The sequence below is a fragment of the Cyprinodon tularosa genome, unplaced genomic scaffold, assembly GCF_016077235.1.
Source record: "Cyprinodon tularosa strain WSP-4 unplaced genomic scaffold, ASM1607723v1 ctg372, whole genome shotgun sequence".
Classification (NCBI taxonomy): domain Eukaryota; kingdom Metazoa; phylum Chordata; class Actinopteri; order Cyprinodontiformes; family Cyprinodontidae; genus Cyprinodon; species Cyprinodon tularosa.
In genome coordinates, this window is record NW_024039088.1 from 1,299,908 (window position 1) to 1,324,413 (window position 24,506).

The 24,506-nt window shown below is 38.7% G+C and overlaps 2 protein-coding genes across 3 annotated transcripts in view; one reads left to right on the top strand and one right to left on the bottom strand.

The window, feature by feature from the left end:
- Nucleotides 1-3,855, top strand: part of LOC119790865 (SH3 and PX domain-containing protein 2A-like) — a 97,043-nt gene extending 93,188 nt beyond the window's left edge. For both annotated transcript variants that reach the window (XM_038296598.1, XM_038296599.1), the window contains one exon: nt 14-3,855. In XM_038296598.1, the coding sequence (XP_038152526.1) occupies nt 14-1,924 (1,911 nt within the window). In that variant the 3' untranslated portion in view covers nt 1,925-3,855. The remainder of the gene's footprint in view (nt 1-13) is intronic.
- Nucleotides 3,856-8,771: 4,916 nt separating this feature from the next.
- On the bottom strand, nt 8,772-19,567 carry LOC119790870 (E3 ubiquitin-protein ligase NEURL1-like). The gene is made up of 4 exons (XM_038296606.1): nt 19,537-19,567; nt 17,016-17,723; nt 12,210-12,389; nt 8,772-11,748 (listed from the first exon to the last, which is right to left on the bottom strand). Exons 1-4 carry the CDS (start codon nt 19,550-19,552, stop codon nt 11,504-11,506), a joined length of 1,149 nt encoding a protein of 382 aa, XP_038152534.1. The 5' UTR covers nt 19,553-19,567; the 3' UTR covers nt 8,772-11,503.
- Between the last annotated feature and the right edge of the window lie 4,939 nt (nt 19,568-24,506).

The following is a 24,506-nucleotide window of genomic DNA, read 5'->3' on the forward strand; positions in this document are numbered from 1 at the left end:
TTTTTTACTGTAGGTGATCGAAAAGAATTCTGGTGGATGGTGGTATGTCCAGATTGGTGAGAAGGAAGGCTGGGCTCCATGTTCCTACATTGACAAACGAAAAAAACCCAACTTGAATCGGAGAACAAGCACTCTGTGCCGACCAAAAGTTCCACCCCCGGCTCCACCTGTCAAAAAGCAGGATTCAGTGGAGACAGCACCTCCAAGCAGTCCAGGGTCTGAGGCCCCAGAGTCTCCTGTGTCTCCTGGGAGGCAAGTTTATGAAGACCCAGTATATGACATACCTGCCATTGGAGATCTGGACCTGGAATCTGAGTTTGAGTTTCTGAGGGGGGAAAGTTCTCTGATTGATTTAAAGAATGAAGAAACTTCCTCTGAGAAAGGATCTAATTTGTCTTCTAAGCCATCTCCTGCTTCATCACTCCACAGCGCCTCCTTTAAATTGGGGGAATCATTTGAGGATGGCCAAGAGGCAGAAGGGGAGCCTGAAGTAGAGGAGTGTATCTATGAAAATGATGGCTTTCTGTCCTTCAGGGAGACCCCAGAGAGACAGTGCAGCAGAGACTCAAACTCGTCCAAGACAAGTGTTTTGTCAGAAAATAGCAAGACTGCAAACCAGTCATCAAGTGGATGGAGAGCTTCTGGTAACAGGGTCAAGATTGACTTGAATGGGAGCCCTACATCAGTAAAATCTGAGGACACATCCAGTCCCAAATCACTGTCATCTGAGTCAACCCCAGATTTGTCCAAAACAAAGAGAGAAAATGAAGAGAGCAAGATGATCTCCTTCAACAAGTCTTCCTCTAAGCTAAGGCCTGTGGTGAGACCTAAGCCACACTTGGCTAAAACATCTAGTGCAGAAAAGATGGACATCAGCACTCTAAGAAAACAGCTACGGCCAACAGGTCAGCTGAAGAATGGAACCAAAAGTATAGGTGAAGATTCTGAGACAGCTTCAGTCATTTCCTCAGAAGATTCATTTTCCTCTCAGAGTACATCTGATCTCTCATCCATCTACTCCAAAGGCAGCCGGGGAGAGTCTGACATGGAAGGCTGCAATCTCTATCGCACAACTGATCCATATGAGAAAGTTCAAGACTCTGAGCTTAGCTTCCCTGCTGGGGCTGTGGTGGAAGTTCTTGACAAGCAGGAGAGTGGCTGGTGGTATATCCGTTGGGGAGATGCAGAGGGTTGGGCCCCAACATACTTCCTGGAGCCCGCCAGACAACAAGATGACATGGGAGAGTATGAATCTTTTGGTACCCCAACTAAACCTGGAAGCCTCAGCAAGTCCAACAGTCTAGAAAAGAATGAGCAAAGGGTTCGGGTGTTGAACAACATCAACCAGAATCTTAAAAAGGTCATGCCACCCATTCCTTCTAAACCTCCAGGTGGTCTCTCCAAACCTACAAGCTTTTTCAGTTCAATTAGACAAAACAGCACCAAGCAGCAGCAGGTTGTCAGACCTCAGTCTGTCTTTATCTCAGCGCCAATCAGGGATAGTTCCAGCCCTGTTGTGTCCCTGAGGAGAAATGAGTCTCTCAATTCAACAGGCAACCCACGAGTAAGCCCCACGGTGCGACGCAATGCTTCTTTCGGTGCTGTGCCTCGTACCCTTCCGTCGAACAACAGGAACAGATATGGTACCGGTAGCTCAGAGTCTTTGGGCCTGAGCTCTCCAATGAACGCCCTTCCAGTGTCCCCAGTGAAACCAAAGCCCCACATCATCCATAATAACCTTAGGGAGGTGTTCGTCTCTATTGCAGATTACCCTGGTGATGAGGAGACTATGGGGTTTCCTGAGGGGACAAGTTTGGAGGTTCTGGAAAGAAACCCCAATGGCTGGTGGTACTGCAAGGTTCTGGACAATGGCAAGCCAAGGAAAGGATGGGTTCCCTCTAATTATCTTGAAAAGAAGCCCTAGAAAACCCTATTGAACTGACCTGCATTAAACATGCATGCAAAGTCTTGCAGATGAAATGGTTTACTCTAAAAGGATAATCCGGTACCTTTATTAATACAAGCAGGAAGGCGATATTGTAACCAAGCAGGGATGGATTACATGTGGTAAAAGTCAAAGTGCCTAAAAACTTGCATTAATGTTTGGGATTCAGTGATATTACTAAAGATCAGTGAATTACTGAATATTTTCAAATGTTTACAGTGCCTTCCAAAAAAATTCACAGGCCTTGAACTTGATCATATTGTGTCATTTTGCACACACAAGTATTATGTTGTGAGTGTAAGTGATGGACTAAAACAAAACAGTGCATAGCTATAAATATAATTAAGTAAGATGAGTAAGATTCACTCCACAAATCTAGCTTTTGCTGCAAAAGGGTAGGGAGCATACTTTGATTATCATTTAGAGCAGAGTTCTTTCATATGGGGGTCGCAAACCCCTATGCAGCAAGAGCACTTTGTATGACAAAATTTCTTGAATTAAATGAACTATCCGTGATTCTGCACAGGATGAAACCCCACCACCCCCTACCCCATCCCTGTTTTTCTCCCTTCACGAAGCTTGTGCACAATCCTCTGAAGACAATTCAGATACCACTCCAGGTATCTAACAGCCACATATATAATGTCACAGAAGCAGAAACTTGCACAAAACTATGAAATGCTAATTAAAATAAGTGGTTTCTTGTCCAGCAGAACTACAGCCAATTTGAGTCCAAAGTTGGTGAAGGGCAGTCTATGAAGCTATGAAGATGTGCTCAGATTTACATATGATATGGTTCCTATTTGGTCCCTGCTATGGTTTAGGTTCAACTTCTCTTCATATCTTTTCCCCCTTCTAGGCTGATAGCTGTCTATGAGGTGACATGCAGTGGAGGTATTGTCACCTTCCCTGGTGCTTCGGCAGTCATACCATCAGCTGTTGTGTGTACATACTCTGTCATACACATGCTGAAGGAGCTGTTGTTAAGGAAGGGCTCCATCCTTTGATTTTGATGCCGGATAAAGTGGCATTAACACCAGAGAATTGTGGAAGTATTCTTTATCCTTAATCTTTTGTAAATGTTTGAAGGCAGAAATTAGTTCTTAAACTCTCTGGGTTCAAATTGTCATCATAGGGGGTGTGATAAAATGATGCATTCATGTCACACCTTTCAGATTGTTATTACTTTTAATTTAGGTTCACAGCTTTGCACTACATTCTACTAAGATCCTTTGATATTTCCTGTTGTAACATGACAAAATGTGAACAAGTTCAAGTAATATGGATTATTTTGCATTGCACTGTTCCTGTCTTTATTATTCTAGTCTGAACCTTTTTCTGTACATTTTCAATGCATTTCTTAATATTCTTAAGAAATTATGGCTAACGGCATGTTTAAAAATGTTTTATTATATCAACAACACCTTTTACTCATTTTGTGCTAAAGAAATTCGTTGTTGTCTGAGCTGCTTTATGTTAGTTACATCTTGGTGCTGCATGTTTTTTTTTAATATATATATATATATATCTTTATACTTTGTTCTGTTTATATAAAGCATTTTATTATTTTTTCACAATGTTGGTCAACAGAATCTCAGATTTTCAGTATTTGTTAACAGCATTTATGAATGAACTTGCACCATCTTTTTCCTTTTTTCATCTATTTTTCTGGCAGCAATCAATCTTGCATCAGTGAAAAATAATTTATTCATTCCCTAAACTTGCATTAAAATATCACAGCTTTAAACTTTTCTATCAAAGACATTGACATTTTGAATTTCTGCTGGGCAGTAAATTTGACATAACTTTTTTTTTGTTTTGGATGCTCATTTCTTGTTTATTGCAAAATGTGTGACCAGTTATAATAACTGAAGTGCCAAAAACGACTCTAATAAATGCACTTTTAAACCAATATGCATTTTGTGTTGCATCACAAATAGCCTTTGTACAATATAGCAACATTTCCTTTGTAAAAATTCTGTCCAAAATGACTGCAGAAAAACGTAAGGAGTAGTATATTATTGTTTTGTTTGTGTTTTTTTTTGCACATATTGACAACAGGCAAACAAAATGCATCTGCATAATGTTATTAAATACAGCCATCTCAATTAGCATAAAATAATGATGAAAAAAGTAATGATCTAATTACAAATGAATGTCTTGAATAATGAACAATATAATGACAAGTTATTACAAGACATAATCTCTGAGATAATGAAACAACTAAGTTCTTTCCAACCATAGAATGCAGAGTGTTTATATGAAGAATAATCTCTCATCAAGATGTAGACTGATAAACAAAGATAAGAATATGATTAGATTTGTTTGTAAAATATATCTTGTTTGATGTGTATAGCCTTAATTTTAGCTAGAAGTTGCTTAAGATTTAGGAAAACAATTATGTTTTGTTCACCAAGCTTCTTAATTTAAATCTAAAGAAGAAATGAAAGTGTTGACATTTTTAATTGTGGCATTTTAAAACTATGGTCTATAATACCGCAAAATGTAACAGATTAACAGGAACCTTAAACATTGGAGTAGTTTTACTGAGAGGTGCCAAAGGGCTGCAAGGTGGCACAGCCTTTCAGCAGGAAGGTTCTGGGTTTAATTCCCAACCTGGGGTCTTTCTGCATGGAGTTTGCATGTTCTCCCTGTAAATGCTTGGGTTTTCTCTGGGTACTATGTCTTCCTAACATGGTCAAACTCATGCATTAACTAGGTTAATTGGTATCTCTCATTTGTCATTTTTTGTGTATACATGGTTGTACCGGTACATATTTCTGTCGCCCTGTGTCCAGGGTGTACTCTGCCTTTCATCCATAGTCTGCTGCAAATAGGAACCAGCTTCACAGTGACCCTGGCGGAAAAGCCGAAGAATATGGATAGAGTTTCCATCATCAAACATTATTTATCAGATTAGGTGCTTCTAGCAAAATTACATCCAGTTATGATATCAAATATGTAAATTATTGTTTTTCCACGTCAAAATAATAATGTACAAGGTGATAAACATTAGAAAAGACATCCACATTCAGAGAAAAATCTACTAGTTATGCATGGACCGACTGAAGATTCCTTTACATCCACCCATCATTTACACATCATTTATTTAGTCTGAACACATTCCCTTTTCCATTAGTTACAAGTGTATGCATAAAATGTTTGTCCTATATGTCTCTGCGCTTCCTTGCGTTGTGGGAATAAGGTACAGATGATGGATGGATGTCTGACATTTAGTGACATTACATTTTTCCTGTTTTCTGCAAGCTGCCAAAATTATTAGTGTGGCTTTTTATTTTTGTCCTAAGTCACCTTGTAAGTAGTTTAGTTGTAAGACTTGGGTCATTGTGCAATTCAATTCAGTTTATTTATATAGCGCCAATTTACAACACATGTTATCTGAAGGCACTTTACAGAGACAATTCAACCAGACCATGCAGGCAGATTGGTTCAAATGTTTCTATCTAAGGAAACCAGCTGATTGCATCGACTCATTGACTCGACATTAATCCCTCACACCAAGCATGCTTTTAGCGACAGTGGAGGGGAAAATTCCCTTTTCACAGAAACGCTCAGTGTGAGCGGCCATCTGCTGAGGCCAACTGGGTTCCAAGGAGACAGAAGCAGACATACAGAAAGTAGCAATGATACAAAAGGCAACTGTCAATCAGCTCCACCTGTTGCACCGTCCAGGAAACACACAGCCAGCTAGATGAGCTCCAGGCCAGCTCCCATGTCAGAGGATGTAGAGCACATCCAGTTAGTCACAGTCAGAGAAACAGTACTACACTGAAAAACAGGCCAAGCTCCAACATCTATAAACAAAGGTGTTGAAGGCAGCAGCAAAGCTGATAGTTCTTTCCATTATGGTGTCACAGCCAAACAGGACAAGACCAGTTAAATCTATGAGAAAAAGTAGAGAGAAGAATTAAACCAGAGGTTGAACCAACAAACACTGCAGAATGGGAGAACTGATATAGAATGACGCAGAATGATGAAAAGGCGTCCCTATGTCTTCCAGGAGTCCAAGTCCACAGCAGCACAAATGCAGAAAATAGCTCAGGATGACCTAAGCATTCTGGATGAGGTATAAGAAAGGCAGAACCACAGTGCTGCCAAGGTAGAGCCAGGGAGAAACGTCCATCCGGACTGAAATTCTCCCCCACCGGATCAGGCTGTTAAGCAGCAACTAAGCACAAATTATCATTTATAATTTATAGGTTTAAATGGAAGATCTATTTGTGGCCAAAGTCTTAACATCCTTGCTAATGTCTTGAAAATGTCGCTTTAATATTTCCATATTCTTTACTCATGGTGCCATCTAATTTGTGAAGTGAATCATTCACCCCCATAGCAAAATACACCCTAAAACGGAATATATTACATCTATTGTACTTCAGATTTTTGATGATCATGTCACACCTGTAAGCTTCCCTCTTTTTCCAAATCTAATCACGGCCATCATGGCCATACTCTTCTATGTTTATTTCTACAGACCGTAGAGCAAGTCTCTATGGTCTCAAAAATAAAAGTTTTTAGTACCTCAGTGCACATTGAAAACGTCGTTTGGCTTTTCATGTTGCCTTTAGATTACTGACTTCTTCCTTCCAGAGTGGCTTTGCTTTATCACTCCTTTACTCCAAATGACTATCTTACTACCTTCTGCTTCACTTAGTTACAGCTAATCTTTAAAAAAAAATTAATGTACCTCAAGGATGAACAAGATTCATGGGGTCTATTATCCTCTTTCTTAAATTTTAACTGATTCCTTTTTTTTTTTTTTTTTTTTTAATCTTTTTATCAGCTAAAGAGGTACTGTGTATGAGCTAAGCTGACAGGTGAATCTTTGATAAAGTCAGATGTTTAAAAAATATATTTTAGCTAAATAATGTGTGATATCTGAGCTGTTGAGGAGGTCAAAATGAATATTTTAACTATAATGGCAAGCTTTTCTGACTGAAAGTATTATGACATGCATAATGGAAATATTTACTCAGAGTCTTGACCTTCATTTGATAGATAATCTATGGAGGGAGCTTAAGATGGGTTAAGGGGGAAGGAGGCCTCATAGCCATAAAGGCTCTTCATCAAATCTACATTTTTAAAATATAAATAAGAATGGGAAAATATGTGATCAGCTACTAATATAAGAAGGTTTAAATGTTATAATGATCATAATGGTATTATTGAATTCAGTAGTGAAAAATATTCAATGCATTTTGTCATTAATTTTTGTCTAAGCTGAAGCTCTTTTTTCTTTATTTTTAGTTGCTGTAAACTGTAAATAATCATAATAAAAAATAGAAGGTAAAAAACATTAGAAAATATAAAACTGAGATCAATGTTTAGCTTTTCACTTAATTTAGCTTTTTCATTGTTTTACACTTAAAAACAGGATGTTGTACTGTATACAGACATTGATAGTGCAAATATACTATTGACCACTGGAGGGCAATATTGCACAGCATCTCAGTAGGGATTAAACAGACTATCAGAGCATACTTTGGAACTTCATCAAATCAGTAATTAAATAGGCCTAGTGTCGAAATGACAGCAATCAATTGACAGCATAACTGTACTTGATATACAGTTTGTCCCTCCTTGTCATAAATTGCACAGAGCGAAGGTTTTATATTTCACTGACACAGACCCAACATGAAGAAAAGAAAACTAGGACTTAGGTTCTCTAATAGCAGGTTAAAATTCAAAATCAATACTGCCTAGAATTTTTTTTTTCAAACCAAACTTAATATCCTAATAGATGTTTTTTGTGTTTGGCCAAGCAGCTGCCTGGCAGAGATTGTACAACTCAGCTTGAACGTGTCTGGCAAGCCCTTTGAGCCCTTAGAAGGCCGGCGGCCAGGTTCACTGTAAGGCTTAAAGTGGAAACTCTGTGTACACAGACACCAACGGGATGCGATGCATTCATGTCATCTCTACAGCCTTTATCTACACATTTTCTTCTTCCCTCTGAGAAAACTCAAACACGAGTGGCAGTTACCGCAGCCCTGTTTCATGTCTGGACGTCAAGGGCTCTGCTAGCGCCTGTTGGATTGGACCCTAAGACGGTGCTGAAGCAGAACCCCTCAGCCTGTTAAAAACAGATGATGCTCGTTGTAGCCAGCTCTACACACCACAAATGTAAACACACTGTCTCTGAGTAATGGTCGTTTACTAAAACCTCTTGTCTCTGTTATTCGTATAGTATATGGCGCAATGTTAGTCAAGTATACTTGGAAGAAGAGGCGATGTGCAGTGAAGAGTCACTGTTAGCCTCTAGCTCTTTCCCAATAACACTGCAAAAACAATCCAGAAATAAGTAAAAAATGGCTTAAATTAAGTATATTTAGCCTTAATTTGAGCAGGTAAATAAGATGATTTGCCAATGGAATGAGTATTTTCACTCTTAAAATAAGATAGTTAGATAATATTTACTTGAAATAAGACGATAAAATAGTTTTTTCTTATTTTAAAAGGAAATTGTCTTGTTCCATTGGCAAAGTGTCTTACTTACCTCCTCAAATCAAGGAAAAACACACTTATTTTAAGAAAAAATAACTTATTGAGATTTATATTTTTTGCAGTGAACTGCTGACATAAAAGTTTATGAATATAACATAATGATATAGAACCAATCTTATACCTTCTTAATGCAAAAGAGGTTCAGCAGTGACATCACTAGTACCCTCTTTTTATTGCAATTTACACCTACTGATTCAATCTACAGTATAAGTAAAGAATTTCTTTAGTAAGCATCATCTAGAGCTGCTAAGGTGGTTGTTTATTCTTTTTTTCATGTGATAATGACTAACAATGGGACGCAAGGCAGTGTTTCAGACTTTATTAACAAATAGAACATAATTCATATCCAGACATGATTAGATTATTTTAAAAGCTTTTATAAACAAAACAGCGCACAAAAACACATTTTCTTCCCCCTGTGTACTTTCTAACTTATTTTCTGATATCTCTTTTATTTGAAAAAAATGGTGCTGCATTTTGAGAAAATTGTACATCCCTAAAAATTGTATGGCTCAATTTCCTTTAAAAAAAAATATAGATAGGATGTACGCAGGTTGCTTGGCTCTTTACAAGCAAAAATAGATGCTAGTTATCTTATTGCAATACACGTTACAATCAAAATTTACATATTACCACATTTCAGTTTGCTAGAGCATATGCACAATTTTGAATACCTTTTATTACATTTTTAGGCCTTTGAGCAGAAAAAGGCTTTTCATCTGGCTTAATGTGATGATTCAAGGTTCAAGATGTATTCATTGCTTGCTATTTTTTGGCGTATAGCAAAAAATAAAAACCTCAAACACTATAGTATAATATTACCTTTGTTACAGAGACTCAGAGTAGTTTATTTTCTCTGCTGGGTGTTTTTTATTTAAAAATAACTCTGTTGGATGGGATGGCTTAAATGTGAGTAAACATTTCAAATGATTGTGTACAATTTATTCTACTTTTCAATTTTTTAATATGTACGCTCCCGTTAAATTTAGGTATGCTTCCTCATGTGCTGAACAGGGCATGGTAACTATGACCTTTCCTGAAATGCCTGGAATTGAAAAAAAAAAATATCCAGGAAAAACTCTTTCTATCAGCAATCACCCAATAGATCTGTTGTACCATACTCGTATAGCCCAAAACCTATGAAGATTTATAGAAAACTTTCCTAACTTATCCATAAATAGAACAATGATGAAGCGATAAGTATAATACTAATGTCAAAAGATTAAAAAGGAGCTATTAAAATGTACAAGCAAACTTTCATTCCATGAGTGGCTTATTTTTCAATCAAAAATACACAAATGTTTCATTTCTGCTCGGCTGATTTTGGTTAGGAGAGAAAACATATCTGGTCTTAATGAAAAAACTGAGCATCTACTAATATTTAAAAACAACATTCCAGCAATGCACAGTATCCATCCATCCATCCATCCATCCATCCATCCATCCATCCATCCATCCATCCATCCATCCATCCATCCATCCATCCATCCATCCATCCATCCATCCATCTAATTTGTTGGAAACTCAAGCCTAGAATTTTAAGGATTAAAAAATTACCTTGTCATGTATCATCGATGACGTGTTCACTTTTACATAAAGTATAACAAATTTGTATTTCTGTACTTGTGTAAATCAACTTAAGTTCTGAAAACAACAAAAAACACACAAAAAACTATATAATGAAATTTAATCTTAATGTCAGTTTTGGTTTTCACAGTAAACTGCCTAATACACAAACTCAGCAAACTAAGTCTAATGTTACACAATATACTTATAAATTGCAAATGTTCCTCCTGCTGTGATGAGATGATGAGTTTTAAAGCACAAATCAATATCTACAAAAATACACGAGTCTTGTAATGTTTCAGAACATTCTTAGCTAATCAAATATTGGTCTTGAGTACATGAGCAGACATAAAAATATGTTAGCTTTTTTAGATGGGGAGCAGCACTCGGAGAATGATATGCACATGAAATTCTCACATTTGTTGCATCTTTTTTACTGATTACACACTTGCACCAGCTTAAAGATGCTATGCACATAAATACACCAATATTGAATCAAATGTTACAGTTTTAAAATCCCACTGAAACAAAAAGAGAACAGATAAACCTGAAAGAAGTAGATATGGCTATGGGCCTTTAAGTGATTCTTACAGTGAAGGAAAGCTTGATTTAAGACCTTCATGGAAAAAATATTCCAGTACCTACACTACCACTCTTTATTTAGATGACTTTTTGTGGAGGGTTAGCAAACAGCCACCCACAGGAGAGGAGGGAATGACAGCTAAAACCAGAATATGTATCTCAACATCTGAATGAACCAATATTTCTTCGCCAGAACAGGCACAGACCACTGAACTACCTCCTTCCCCTATATCTGTCTCAAACCTACGTCATCCTTCCTCCTTAGCTTCCATCTTCCTTGATTCACATCCTCGATCCTTATCAAGCGTGACCTTCTCTAGTGACAGCTTTCTTATTTTTTTGCACTCTTTGCACAGTCCCTCTCTGCCTGGGGTTCAGAGAACTTCAGGTGGTGGGATATTCTGCAAAACACATCCCTTATTACACATTATAGTTCCTTTACGGTTATCTGTACACTGAGAGCTTAGGGGTTTATTGCATTGCTAAAGGTAGCTTTTCTCAGCCTATTCACTTATTTTTTCCACTGGAAATCCGGATGTCTTCTCTACATAAATAGAACCAGCCTTCCTTAATTTTCTCTCAGTTTAGGGAGAGAATTAACCTGGATGAGGAGATCATGGGGGTTTATTCCGCATGAAGTAGAACATACATCTTTTTAGAAGAGTCTTTCTTTTCTGCATGAAGTGATTTGAGGCATGTTGGCAAGTTGCTTTGACCATATTTAGCTTCTTAATATGCCTTTTAATGGCTTTTTATTGTGTCTCCAATGATTTGGACAAAAGGTTTTGATAATTGAGCGTGAAGTCCTGTTGTAGAGTACCTGAGCCGAATCATCATTTGTGCTGCCTTTGAAAAGTCTTTAATCAGTTTGCAATGTCAAATGCAAACCTACGGGTTTCTGTAGGTCTTGATGATGTCCTTGATTGTCCGTCGGCAGATTGGGCAGCACGCGTTGGCCATCTTCTTGAGCTTCAGGCCACAGGCGTAGCAAAGACACATGTGACCACAGGCATAAAGTACAGTGTCCACCATGTTCTCGCAGCAGATGGTGCAGTCCTCACTCCAAGAGTTAGAACAGGATGGGAAGGTCGGGGATAGTGAATGGCTAGAAACCGGGGAGCTTGGGGTTGTACCTGGTAGCATGGAGAGAAGAGAAAAATAAGAATGATTACATGTAAGAAATGTTACAGGTTGAGCATATAGTAATGTCTAAATTAAACTTAATATTCTGCACCACATATTAGACACAAGAGATTGGCTGCTGCTGCTAGAGTAATTGCAATCCTACAATAAGATGTGCTTTTAAAAAGTCCTTTTCTTAATCTAAACAGCTTAGGATAAGGTCAAACGATACAAAAAAAAAGAGTCTGATGTGTTCATCCGACAGAATAACCCCCCCTAGTTATTTATCAATTTCTTATTTTTTGTCAAAAATGGCTTCTAAATATGTGTTTAATTTTCAACTGATTTGCATTACGAGGGTAGGAAGTTTTTCAGATTAGTAAACAATCAGAATATTTGAAGCTTAAACTTGCATGACTGCAGAATAAAAGAGTGAAAGAAACGTTTACATTCCAGTAAATCTTTGACTAACCTGTGGACGTAGAAAATAGCATGTGGTAGTTAGAGTTAAGGCTTGAATTCAGACTGATGTTCAGAGCGGTGTTGAGGTTGGACCCAGAGTTTCCACTGCATAGCATTGTTGGGGTGTTGGGTGTACATGATGGGGAGCTAGGCACCGATGGGCCTTGAGCATCTGTAGGTAAAGCTGAACCTGGGATAGAGAGAAGAGACTCGAGTTAAGATCTGCTTTCATCCATTCACCCATCCAATTTCCATCACGCTTATCCCTGCTGGGGTTGCAAGGAGTGCTGGTGCCTATCTCCAGCTGTGTTTGGGCGAGAGGTGGCGTAGACCCTGGACAGGTGGCCAGTCCATCACAGGGAAACACAGAAACAAACAGGACAAACAACCCTAAGGAGACACACACACACCTAAGGAGAATTTAGAGAATCCATTTAAGCTAAGAGTCATGTTTTTTGACTGTGAGAGGAAGCCAGAGTACCCGGAGAGAACCCACACATGCACAGGGAGAATATGCAAACTCCCTGCAGAAAGACCCCGGGTCGGATATGGAACCCAAAATCCTTCTTGCTGCAAGGCAGCAGTGCTAAAAATGGCTCCACTGAGATCTGCTTTTATATATGTATAAATAACAGTTTTAGAATAGTAAAAACGGGTACATTAACCTACACACAGGGAAATGTAGCTGCAAAGTAGATGTTTTGCTCATTTAACTGCATCATACCATCCTTCTATTTCTCTTAAACACATTAATTCATCTCCATCACCAAGTAGATGACTAGTGAGTCCACAGTGTATGTGTGTGGGTGTAAAAGAGTGAGTCACGAGCTTACATTCCCCCTCCCTTCCTTCCTTCTTCATGAACCCATGATCCCTCTGGGTTAGGTAAAAAACAACTTCCACAGACTATCTGTTGTCTGATCCATACAATCCATCCCCATCCTTACCTTATAACCACCGGCACAGGCATTGCTTCTCATACTGGCAGATCATCTTTCCTCAAACACAGAAATATTGACCAAGTTCCCCCATGTCTACATATCATCTTTGACCACAGTTGACTCACATCATTATGATCTGACTGAACGTTTACTGTACTCAGCACCAGCATCAAGATGCTGATGTTCTTTGAAAACATTGTGTTTATTCTAAGTGCTATAAAGAGCAGAGGCTGAAAAAGATACACATGCACTTATGGTGTGAAAACAGAAAAAAAAAACACAAAGCATGCAATTCTTATATGTTGTGTTTCCTCAGTTTGAGCTTTCATTAACACACTATCCTACTTTTTTTATGCAATAAGAAAAAGGTCAGCACAGAAAGAGGACATGGACATGTCTTTCAGTCACTTATTAGTCTTTAAGGTCAGTGTTGAGATTGATGATGATCACTTTGCTGAGACGCCATCTGCCAGGATCATATATTGATTATTGTATTACAGACAGGACAGGGGTGCACACATGTTTACAGAACCTGTACATTACCACCTTAAACTGACCTTTTGGTGGTTTAACCAAGGGCAAATGCCTTGGTGAACACTAATAAGGCAGAATGGATACGCTTCATGTCCATGACCATGCACCCTTTCATCAAGGGTACCTTTCATCTCCTGAATTTATTGTTGGTATTGTGGCAGTTGTTGTCTGTAGCTGTGTTTAATGTTTCACAGAGACCTATTTGTGTTTGAGCCTGTAGTGTTTAGTGACTTCCAGCTCTTGTTTATTAAATGTAGCAATATATCATTTTATGAGTTTACATGGCAAACTGCTTGTCTACACGCTGAGTAGTTACAACATTCTTCTGCCAATTGCAGAATGGACATTTACCATCTTGCTGCCCTTCACCAGCTTCTGGAATACAGATGTTGCTTAAATGCAAATATGATTACAAGATGATTCAAATATAGGTGAGGATGGGGTGAGGTTTTTAGGTTACCTTTGACATTTTAATAAACAAAATAAATAAATCAGAAAGCATGCTTTTTAATTCAGCCCATGTTATTCTTATAACCATATAATATCCAGCAATATCCATTGTCTAAAGAAGCTAGTAGGGCCTTTGTCCCACTGGGAAGTTTCAACTTAACCTAATCAGCATATGTTGGCAGAATTCACTTATTAAAACCAAGCAAAGACCTCAAACTGTGTTAATATATTTGTTCAGAATAAATTCCCCGGAACCCCTATTTTATCCTTTAGAGACAAGTGTGCTTATTTACACTGCTGGTGCTGCCCTGTAGGGGGGGTGATTGGCCTTCTTCAATGTTTAGTTTGTTGGCATTTGTCTAAAAAACATTCTTATAGATATTAGAATGCTGCTTTTCTAGTAAAGCAAAACACTTTGTCAAGATGAGCAGTGTTACCCATCAGTGCTGTTAACAATCGTGTTGTAACGTATAAACATATCAGCTTCATGATAGCAGCCGGGTAGATAAATGAAGGTGCCATGCAAAGGAGATACATGACAGCATAACACCATCAGTGTATTTAAATATCTAGCATGAAATAGTTAAATCATAGAAAATAGACAAAGTGACCATGTGACAGCAGCAGACTCCCATCTGTTCCACCTCACAGGCTTGACAGCACCCACCCATGACAAAACTGTCACTTGCTTCAGTTGCCACATGTCTCCATAGCAACATATACCATGCAACTGAAGCGGGTGTGGGTGAGTTTAGACATCCCGTCACAAATGCATCACCCCCCACACACAGCTGGAGTGGGTAACGACTCCAGGGACATACCCCAGAGAATCACAGTGGAGTGATGGTTGTGTTTGCAAATGTGGGTGTGTGTGTGGGTGTATGTAGCGGGTGGGGGGGTTGCTAAATAAACTGCATAAGGGGAGAAGAAAAAGTAAGGAACTACAGAGATGAAGCTAGTGTTAGTTGAACTGGCTGTGGGTGGCAAACCCTGCACAGCAAATCTCTATGCAATTATAATTTAATAATGCATCAGGGGGGCATCATAGGAAACTATCACAGGCTCCCTTCTGGTACATAATGCTGGCTGCTGGGAGCCCACGCAAGACAGAAATACCCTCCTGAGCTGTTGGTCTGGCTGACTGCATGGGAGATTGGAGAGGAGAGCAGAGCACCCAGGAAAAAAATAGGAGGAAAACTAGGACAACCATTCAATTCAATTTTTGTCAATTTTCAGTAAAAGTCATCTTTATTTATTTTATATATATATACATGTATATACATATACACGTATATACATATAGGTTACCAACTCCAGTGTGTTTATCTCATAGGTCTCTGTATACAATCTTGCCTACTAGTGTTAAATTCCCAGGTTTAGGTCCCAGCCTGATTGTCTATGGGAGTGAAGTTTGGGTTTTCCCTCTGACCTTGTGTGGTTACTCTCTGGTTTCCCTGCTTCATTCCATACTTGAACAATATGATTATTAGGTTTATTGGTTTATTAAAATGCTATTTTGTAATTGTTATCTGGTGATGGGCAATTATCTACTTGTGTAATCCTTTTTATTAATAAAGTACTAAAATCCAATGTGATGTTGGATATTTTTTAATTTCCATTATGAAAATATCCTATTTTCATTAATTATGAGGATTTTAGACATGTTTACTTTTATTTTTTATTTCTTATTTTTATTTTGTTTTTCATTGTGGGACGATACATGTACACTTGCACCCTAATCCTTATTTATCTTGATATACTGTATATACCTGAATATACTATATATATATATATTGCTTATTCTTAATGCACCTTTTTCCTCCTTGTTTGCACCTTCTGTTATTATTATGCCAATATGTGACGAGTGAATTTCTCCGCTGTGAGATCAATAAAGCTCATCTAATCTAATCTTTACTAGAGGTCCTAAAAATTATGGGGGTTCTGACTACATTTTAAGAAACTTTAGATTTGATGGGTAATCTCTGGGAAAAAAAAGGAGTTAAGCCTAAAATCAATAAATGGGATCTATTGGAACAAAACAAACGTGACAAAATTTCTGTTTAACTGAAGGCTTAAAGCTAACAGTCATATTCAAATTTATATAACTACATTCAAATTTTTTGCTGATATTTGCATTGATAAAAAGTCAACGTGCAGCCAAGACAGCAAATGATGAGAAACTTTTTTATGATTTGAAAGAGTGGGAATTAGGCCAGTAAAAGGTTATTTAACAGTCCTAAACTACATTAACCTCTGAATGGAGAGCTGTAAACGACATCCTTTGTAGATCTCTGGAAGACAGCAGGGAAATTAAAAGTTAGCCTGTTGATAATACTAAAACTTACCATTCAAGTCAAATTCTTTGACCAAAATCCAATTATACCCCTTCCACCTCAAAGCAAGCAGGTATTTTCTTAAATTTTAGTTTAGATTTCTCTTCCCAGAGTGTATCAACACCAGGACCATCACATTTTATCAGGAAAATATAACTGGAAACTATAAAGCCTTTAAACTGATTTCAAGACAGAGTCCTAAGTTAACATTTTTTCAGCCAATTTTCTGAAAGACAGTTAATAATTTTTTCTACTTAAACTGAATTTATCAGACCTAGGAGCCAAGAATTATGGGTTCAGAACACTAGCACTAGAAATACAAGCAGTAGTTGAAGTATTGTGATTAATTATATTAAAACAAAACTATCTGTTATCAATTCTTCTATAATAAGTACTAATTTATTTATTGGTTATTTTCTCTTCTGTGCATACCATTTCAAAGATTGGTGATGTTTAGGGCTGCATTTAGTTTTAAGGTAAAAAGGGAGAAAAACACAGTGGCATATTATATATATGACAATTAACAAAATAATGATTAAAACAAAGGAAGTTGAATACCTAAAATTCGGAGTTGTGTGATGGAGCCATGTAGACCGTAGAACATCCAGAGTGGTCTGGAGTTATCGACACACAGCTGCATGCCTGCATTGTTCCCATTATGGCTCATCATAAGCTCGCCATCTGAGTTCACCATGAAGCTCAGAATATCCCCGCTGTGGAGTTTGACAGCCAACCTGCACACGGCCCAAAATTCCTTGCGGTCCACCAGGGATTCTGGGTTTGATGGGAGATCACTGGGCCTGAGGGTGGCGGGGTCACAAGAAGTCACACCGTAAGAAAGAGACCCTGCCCGCGTGCCTCCTTTCTTCACCTTCATAAAAACAGTCTCTGAACTGTGCATTGGGCGGCTGGTAAACACCAGGGTCCTCTCATCTCCCCGCTGATCTGGTCGAGCCATTGTGTGCATATCGAGTGGAGTAACATGGAGGCCATGAACAGAGTGAAACTGTAGATCAGTGTCCAAGTGGCTGGGCAGCAGGGAGCATTGCTGCAAGTTCTGGGAGTTCTGAGGAATATGGCAAGAGGGCTGGAGTGGTTCCTCTTCTTCCCCCTCATCCTCTTCTTCCAGCTGCATCTCTTGCTGCAGGCTCAGGTCACACAGGCTGATGGTGAGGCGAGGGTCATGACTGTTCCTCCGAACTGAAGATCGATGGCTGGCAGGAAAGGAACGAGGGCGCAAGCAGTCCAAAGGGAGCATCTCACTGTCTGTTAAAATATGAAACACATACACACAGAGGATTATGCAATCATCTTTTCTGTGGCCTTAGGAAGTAAAGACTTAATCTGATCATCACAGAGTGTGTTTATCTCGTTTAAAACTTCAGTTAAAAAATTCTTAGAAAAATAATCACTTTTTACTAAAGTAAACAAAAGCCCAAATACTTCTAGTTAGTTTATTGCAAATTCTCTCATAGTAAAATGGTTTGGTTTCATATTGCATTGAGCGTCTTCGTTTTATAACATATTCATCCTGAGGCAACCTCTGTAGTGAAGATTAAAACCCAGCCAGACAAACAAATGCGTTTGCATGGAAAGAAACATATTTAAGTGGGGGCCAACTGTAGCTGCAGGTCAACCTCTGCATGGTAAGATAAAAAAAGATGTAACACATTTATGTAATATTCAAAGAATAAAGGATCCCATTTTTCAGCCTCTCCTGTTTCTACCTCAGAATCAAATTCTCAAATAAAATTCTGTATTTCCAAGCCTTCCTGCACTGTTTTGCTGAAGTATTCATACCCCTTAAACCTTTTTTTTAACATTTGCTAGCCATTCTATTCTATTCAAAAGTAGTCCATAAGTATGAGAATTTTAAATAATTTCAACAAATAATAATACAGAAAGTGATGTGCAATTCTGTGTTAAAGCGTTAGTTCTTAATCTTTAAGTTATTACTGGCAACAGTTACCTTATTTGCAGTGGAAAGATCTGCTGATCCTCTCATCATTCTGGTCTAACTCTATCAAGAATAGGATAAGCTTTAAGATTTTATGGATCAATGGTTGTATCTTTCTGGGCTTTTCTAGGTCATATTTGAAAATTATCCTAGCTTATAACCAGCTCTTCCACATTCAAAAAATTTGATCAAAAGCTGTTGTAGAACCACTTTAAACCAGTACAGTAACTACTATGCCAGTTTGCTAGATTTCTTTCGAGAAAAAAAAATAGAATTCTCAATGGAGATTTTTCTGGTTAATTAAAGTTTGACAAATAAAAATGTCATATTAATTTAAATCTTAAAATAATATGTACACAACAACTTTTGAAACAGTTTAGGGTGATTTAGACTTATTTTTTTTAAGTTTCACCAGCTCCTCTTTTGGATTTGACTGGGCAAGTTTTACATATGAACGCTGCAATGATTATGTGTCTCTGGTTGAGTGTGGCTGTTTTGTTGAGTCCCACCTTCATGTGATTTGTAGCCTCTAACTGTTTTTTTTTTTGCCATGGCTGTTTTGTATTTAGCTCCATCCATGTTGCATCACCATGTTGCATCACTTTTGTTATTAAAGAATGTATTCCTGTTGTACTATATGATCCATTTGCTACAGCATTTAAGTGTGGTATGGTATTTTAAGGGTGATGTGATATATTAGATTTCCTGCCATTCGTAAGATTATACTTGTAAGCAAAAAATGACATTTTGGTCTCATCTGACTGAAGTAACTTCTTCCACATTTCTTGCAAATTGAAAATACAATTTCTTATGGGCTTTGAGAAACAATAGTTTTATTCTTGCCACGTTCCATTAAGGCCATATTTTTGAATTGCAGCTATTAGCTAAAGATCTGTAGCTCCTCTTGTTCTGGAGTTGCCAGCCTCTCTATATATTATACTTCTATAATAACATTACTCAGGGGCTATTTAGATGTAGCTATATTAAATCCAGATAGTGGGAAGTTATAGAACAGTTTAAAAGGTTAATTCATACACATCATTATGATCTGTCATAGCTTCAGTGTTATTTTCATTTTCCATGGTGTTAGTAAGCTGTCTGAACAGCAGTGACTTCATGTACCTCTGTGTAATTTCATGATGCTCAGATATGCAACGAGATGCATAAGTCGACTACTTTCTGAAGGTTAAAAATGGAAAGGCATTTTAAAAACCCGCATCTATGCTGCCTTCCCAACAAATACCCATGCCAATGTTAATCCGGATCTCTGTAAAATAGAAGTCACATGGGAACATCTGTGCCAAAAGAAAACAGGAGACGAAACGTGCTTTCTAAGCACACGGCCAGTCCGAATAGATCCAAACGGTGGCACGCTTAGGAACTCTGTGCCAATTTCACAACAAGCTAAAATTAGTCTTATTGGACATCTGAGGAGAGCGGGGGAAGGGGTGTTTCTGGGGGTGATTGACAAGAAGGCTCTCAGCCTTGACCCGCTTTGGGCTTCCCCTATGCATAGTGAAAAGAGAACAAGTCAAAGTCAGGGTGAGATTAAATGAAAAATAGCACTGAGTGGACACTTGAGAGTAAGGGCATGCCTCACTACCCCCCATAGCTTCTCTTTATCACCCCAAAGACAGCAAATCTCCGGCTGACCATTGATAAACTGCTAGAACTTAATTACTTCCTCTGTCAAGAGTGAGCACAAGCAGCTGAGGCTCTTATTATTAGCAGCCTTATCATCTTCAAGGCAAAGCTGGCCGATGATGGAAGACAAGAGATCATTTCTATTCTTGTAGTGATGGTTCCTACTGTTGGGTTAATTAATTGTACATAAGTTATTCTACTTTAATCATATTACTTTAATCATATTATACTTATACATTTTGTTATCTCTATCTTACTCATATTACAAAGAGTGTTAAAACATTTAGTTTTGTTTGCTGTGTCATTAATGTTTTTTAAGTCTGTGCAGGAGGGATGTTGACTGCGACTGCTGTTAACAGATGTTGTTAAGGGTGTGGAGGAGAATGGAGAACTGTGCAACTAGATAAGGAGAGGGGTTCTCCTTATCCTATGATGTTGTATGATGTTGTACGAAAATTCTGGTTTCAACTGGGTTCTGTTCCCTCCCCCTTTAGCGGTTGAAACCACATTGTAATCAGGGCGTTTCTTCAATAAAGGGCTTGGAGAGCAGATACTGCTTCAGAGTGGGTTTGAAGTTGTAACTGAATGCAGTTTCTGATCCCCTCTCCTTGCAAGTAAAATATACTAAATTCTCTGTGTCATTCTTTGTGCAGGTTGCTGAATAAGGTGTTTGGTGTTCAAACCTAACATTAATTGGTCCTTCGAGCCGGATTGCAAGATACCCGACGACCCCCAGCAGGTGAGTGAGATCCAGATAAGCCTGCGGCCGCAGCAAAGAGACCCTTTACGGGACTGGTCTCTCCCTTACAAGCTGGGGTCCGACGGTTGAAGCATTTCGAGGACGCAGAGAATTGTGAGTAGTTTTTCTTTTAATAAGGAGTGAGTGAATTATTGGAAGAAAAATATATAAAATATAAAAAAAATTTATAAAAATATAATAATATAAAAAAAAAGAAAAAAAACATCGAAGTGAAGGGCGTGGGGTCACGAGATTCCCCTTTTGAAGTCCTCTCAGCGTGGGGTCACGAGATTCCCCTTTGCAAACAGTTTAAACCTCGTGAAGGACGGCGGTGTCCTCTATCTTAAATAGTTAAATTCCGCATGGGGTAACGAGGTCCCCCTTTTGTACTAAAACCCTGACAATTCTAGACTCTATCAGGTAAAATAGAAATTTTAAAACAGTTAAAGTCCGTGGGAGGGCAGGCTCCCCTAGTTTGTAAGGGCAGGCTCCCCGAGTTGTAAACTAGTTAAATTCTGCATAGGATAGCGGCGTCCTCTGTGTTTAAAATAAGTAAACAGAAATAAAGTAAAAGTTAACTGCGCAGTGAGTGTGTGTGTGTGTGTGTGTGCGTGTGTAAGGAAATATAGATATCACTAGATATCTGTATTTCATACCAAAAAGACAAGGGTTAAATGGTGAGCTTTTGTGGATGTTTGTAGACAAGAAAACTCCACCTGTAAGGGTTGAAGTGAGTTTTACCACAAAAAGTCGTTGATCACCATCTTGTCTGAAGCCCCAGTGTTTAGAACACGACAGGTGTTGAAAACCCACTGGGCCCAAATTTAGTTCAAAATGGGAAAGGGGCAAAGTAAAGAAAAACAGAAGTTATTGAAGGAACTCCAGTGTAAAGACTGGAAAGCAGTTGAAGCATGACTAGATGAGCAGCCATTTTCTATTAGAGAGAAAGAGGATGAAAATATGGATGTCTTAAACCTAGAAGATTTGTTTTTTGAAGAAAAATATAGACCTGAAATAGTCCTCATGGTCCAGGGCACTCCTGTGAAGTTTTTGTGCGATACAGGAGCATGCAGGACCACTGTAAAAGAAACCATACTACATGCACCCTTAAGTTCAAATTACTCAATAGTGCGTGCGGCCCAAGGTGTCACAAAAAAGGTTCCAGAGACTGAGCCGTTGTGGCTCAGAGACCCTGAAGGAAAATCATGTCAGCTGCCTGTTTTACTGTTGCCTGAATGTCCAGTTAACCTATTGGGCAGAGATGGCCTGGTGGCGCTTTCCCTAGCCATCATGCCAACTCCAAATGGTTTGAAAATCATTAGACAAAAACCTGAAGAAGTGTTTGTTCTCAGGGGAACTGGAAGCCCAAAATACTACTACGCCTTAGATGTTCCGAATAAACCCCCCACGTCCACTGGAGCTTATCTTATGGAGGAAGGTAAACAGGCAGTCAGGAATGTACAAGATCAAATGCCTCCTGATGATCTGCATGTAACCATGTGGTATAGAGGCCAACCAGATGCCCAGTATAAGCAACAGCTAGATAAAGCTACCCCTGAAAAAATCACAGTCTCTTATGTTTACTCTGATGTGGAGTCTAGCTCCGCAGCAGCAGTACTCCTTCCATCATCTTTGCTTCCCTTGTTCCACCAACATTGGAAGCCACACATTTCCTTATGTAAGGCAAAACAGGACAAATGGCAAGACCTGGGGAGATTGGTTCAGAGAGGGGAACGAGCCTGCGACTGGATAGCAACCTTTGTGAACACATGGTACAGTGCATCAACAGAACTGACAAAGAAAGCTTTGTTCTGGACAGTAACTGTTCAGGCGGGAGTCCATTTAGATGAGGAACAACAGTGACAGATATATTTCACAGAAGCAGAGGAAACACTGCTGAAGCAGGTTCCAGCTAAATTGTGGTCTCAAGGACCTACAGATGTAGGCCTAGTTAAGAAAGCATTACCTGTGATAATAAGACCTAAAACAGAACACCGTCCTAGGGTAAGACAGTATCCATTGAAACCAGATGCTGTAGCTGGCATAGAGCCAGTCATTGAAGATTTAAAGAAAGCAGGAGTGTTGGTGGAATGTGCAGATTCTCCCTGTAACACACCAATATTTCCTGTTAAAAAGGCACCCCCATCAACAGGATGGCGAATGGTTCAGGACTTACAAGCAGTGAACAATGCAGTAATACAGAGATCACCATGTGTTGCAGACCCTCACACATTATTGAATTCCCTAAATCCTCAAGCTAAATATTTCACAGTAGTGGACATTAGCAATGCTTTTTCTCTGTTCCAGTACATAAAGACAGTCGGTACTGGTTTGCTTTCACCTTTAAAGGGAAACGATATACATATACGCGTTTACCCCAGGGATACTGTGAAAGTCCTACGATATATTCCCAAGTGATCTCTTCCAGCTTGTCCTCCTTTGAACCACCTAGACAAAGCCAACTATTAACATATGTTGATGACATTTTGATAGCATCTGAGACTAAAGAAGGTTGTGAAATTGATACAATCGCATTACTGAAATATTTGGCAGATGAAGGCCATAAAGTTAGCAAAAACAAGCTACAATTTTGCCAAAAACGTGTAAAATACTTAGGACATCAATTAAGTGCTGGCGGCAGAACCATAATGGAAGAAAGAAAAGCAGCAATACTGCATGCGCCTAAGCCACTTACAAAGAAACAAATGATGTCCTTCTTAGGACTCACTAATTATTGCAGAAGCTGGGTACCAAATTATGCAGAAATAACTGCACCGTTAAACTTACTTATGTATAAAGAGGAACTGAAAATGTCAGACAACCTAAAATGGACATCTGAAGCAGAAGCGGCCTTCTGTAACATTAAGCAGGCTATGGTGAGCAGTTGCACGTTAGCACTCCCAGACTATGAAAAAGAATTTGTACAAATGGTGGACTGTAAAGGTCATTTTATGACCTCGGTCTTAACTCAAATGCATGGGAATAAATTACGGCCAATAGCATACTATTCTACTAAATTAGATGCTGTAGCATGTGCACTTCCACACTGTGTGCGAGCAGTGATAGCTGCTTCATTGGCAGTAACGTCCAGTGCTGACATAGTATTATTCCATCCACTGACATTAAAAGTTCCCCACTCGGTGTCTGCTTTGCTTTTACAAACTAAAATGACTTTTCTATCCCCAGCCAGACACCTCTCATGCATGTCTTTACTTCTGTCACAGCCGCATTTGAAAATAGAACGCTGCACGGTGCTGAACCCAGCAACACTTATCCCCACACCAGATGATGGGGAATCTCATGATTGTGAGGCTCTGGCTGAACAAACTGCTAAAAGTAGGCCAGATTTGAAAGACACTCCTTTGTCAGAAGGAGAAACATTATTTGTTGATGGATCCTCTAAAAAAGATGAAAAAGGGAAAACAAGAACTGGTTATGCTGTAGTGACACATACCGCTGTTCTAAAAGCGGAAGCTTTACCACAACATTACTCTGCACAAGCAGCAGAACTGATTGCTCTTACTGAAGCATGCAAATTGATGAAAGACAAAATAGTAACTATCTGGACAGATAGTCAATATGCTTATGCTACAACACATACGTTTGCACAACATTGGAAAAACAGAGGCATGATAACATCAACCGGGAAACTAGTGACTCATGCCAATTTACTGAAAGAACTTTTACAAGCAGTACAGCTGCCAAAGCA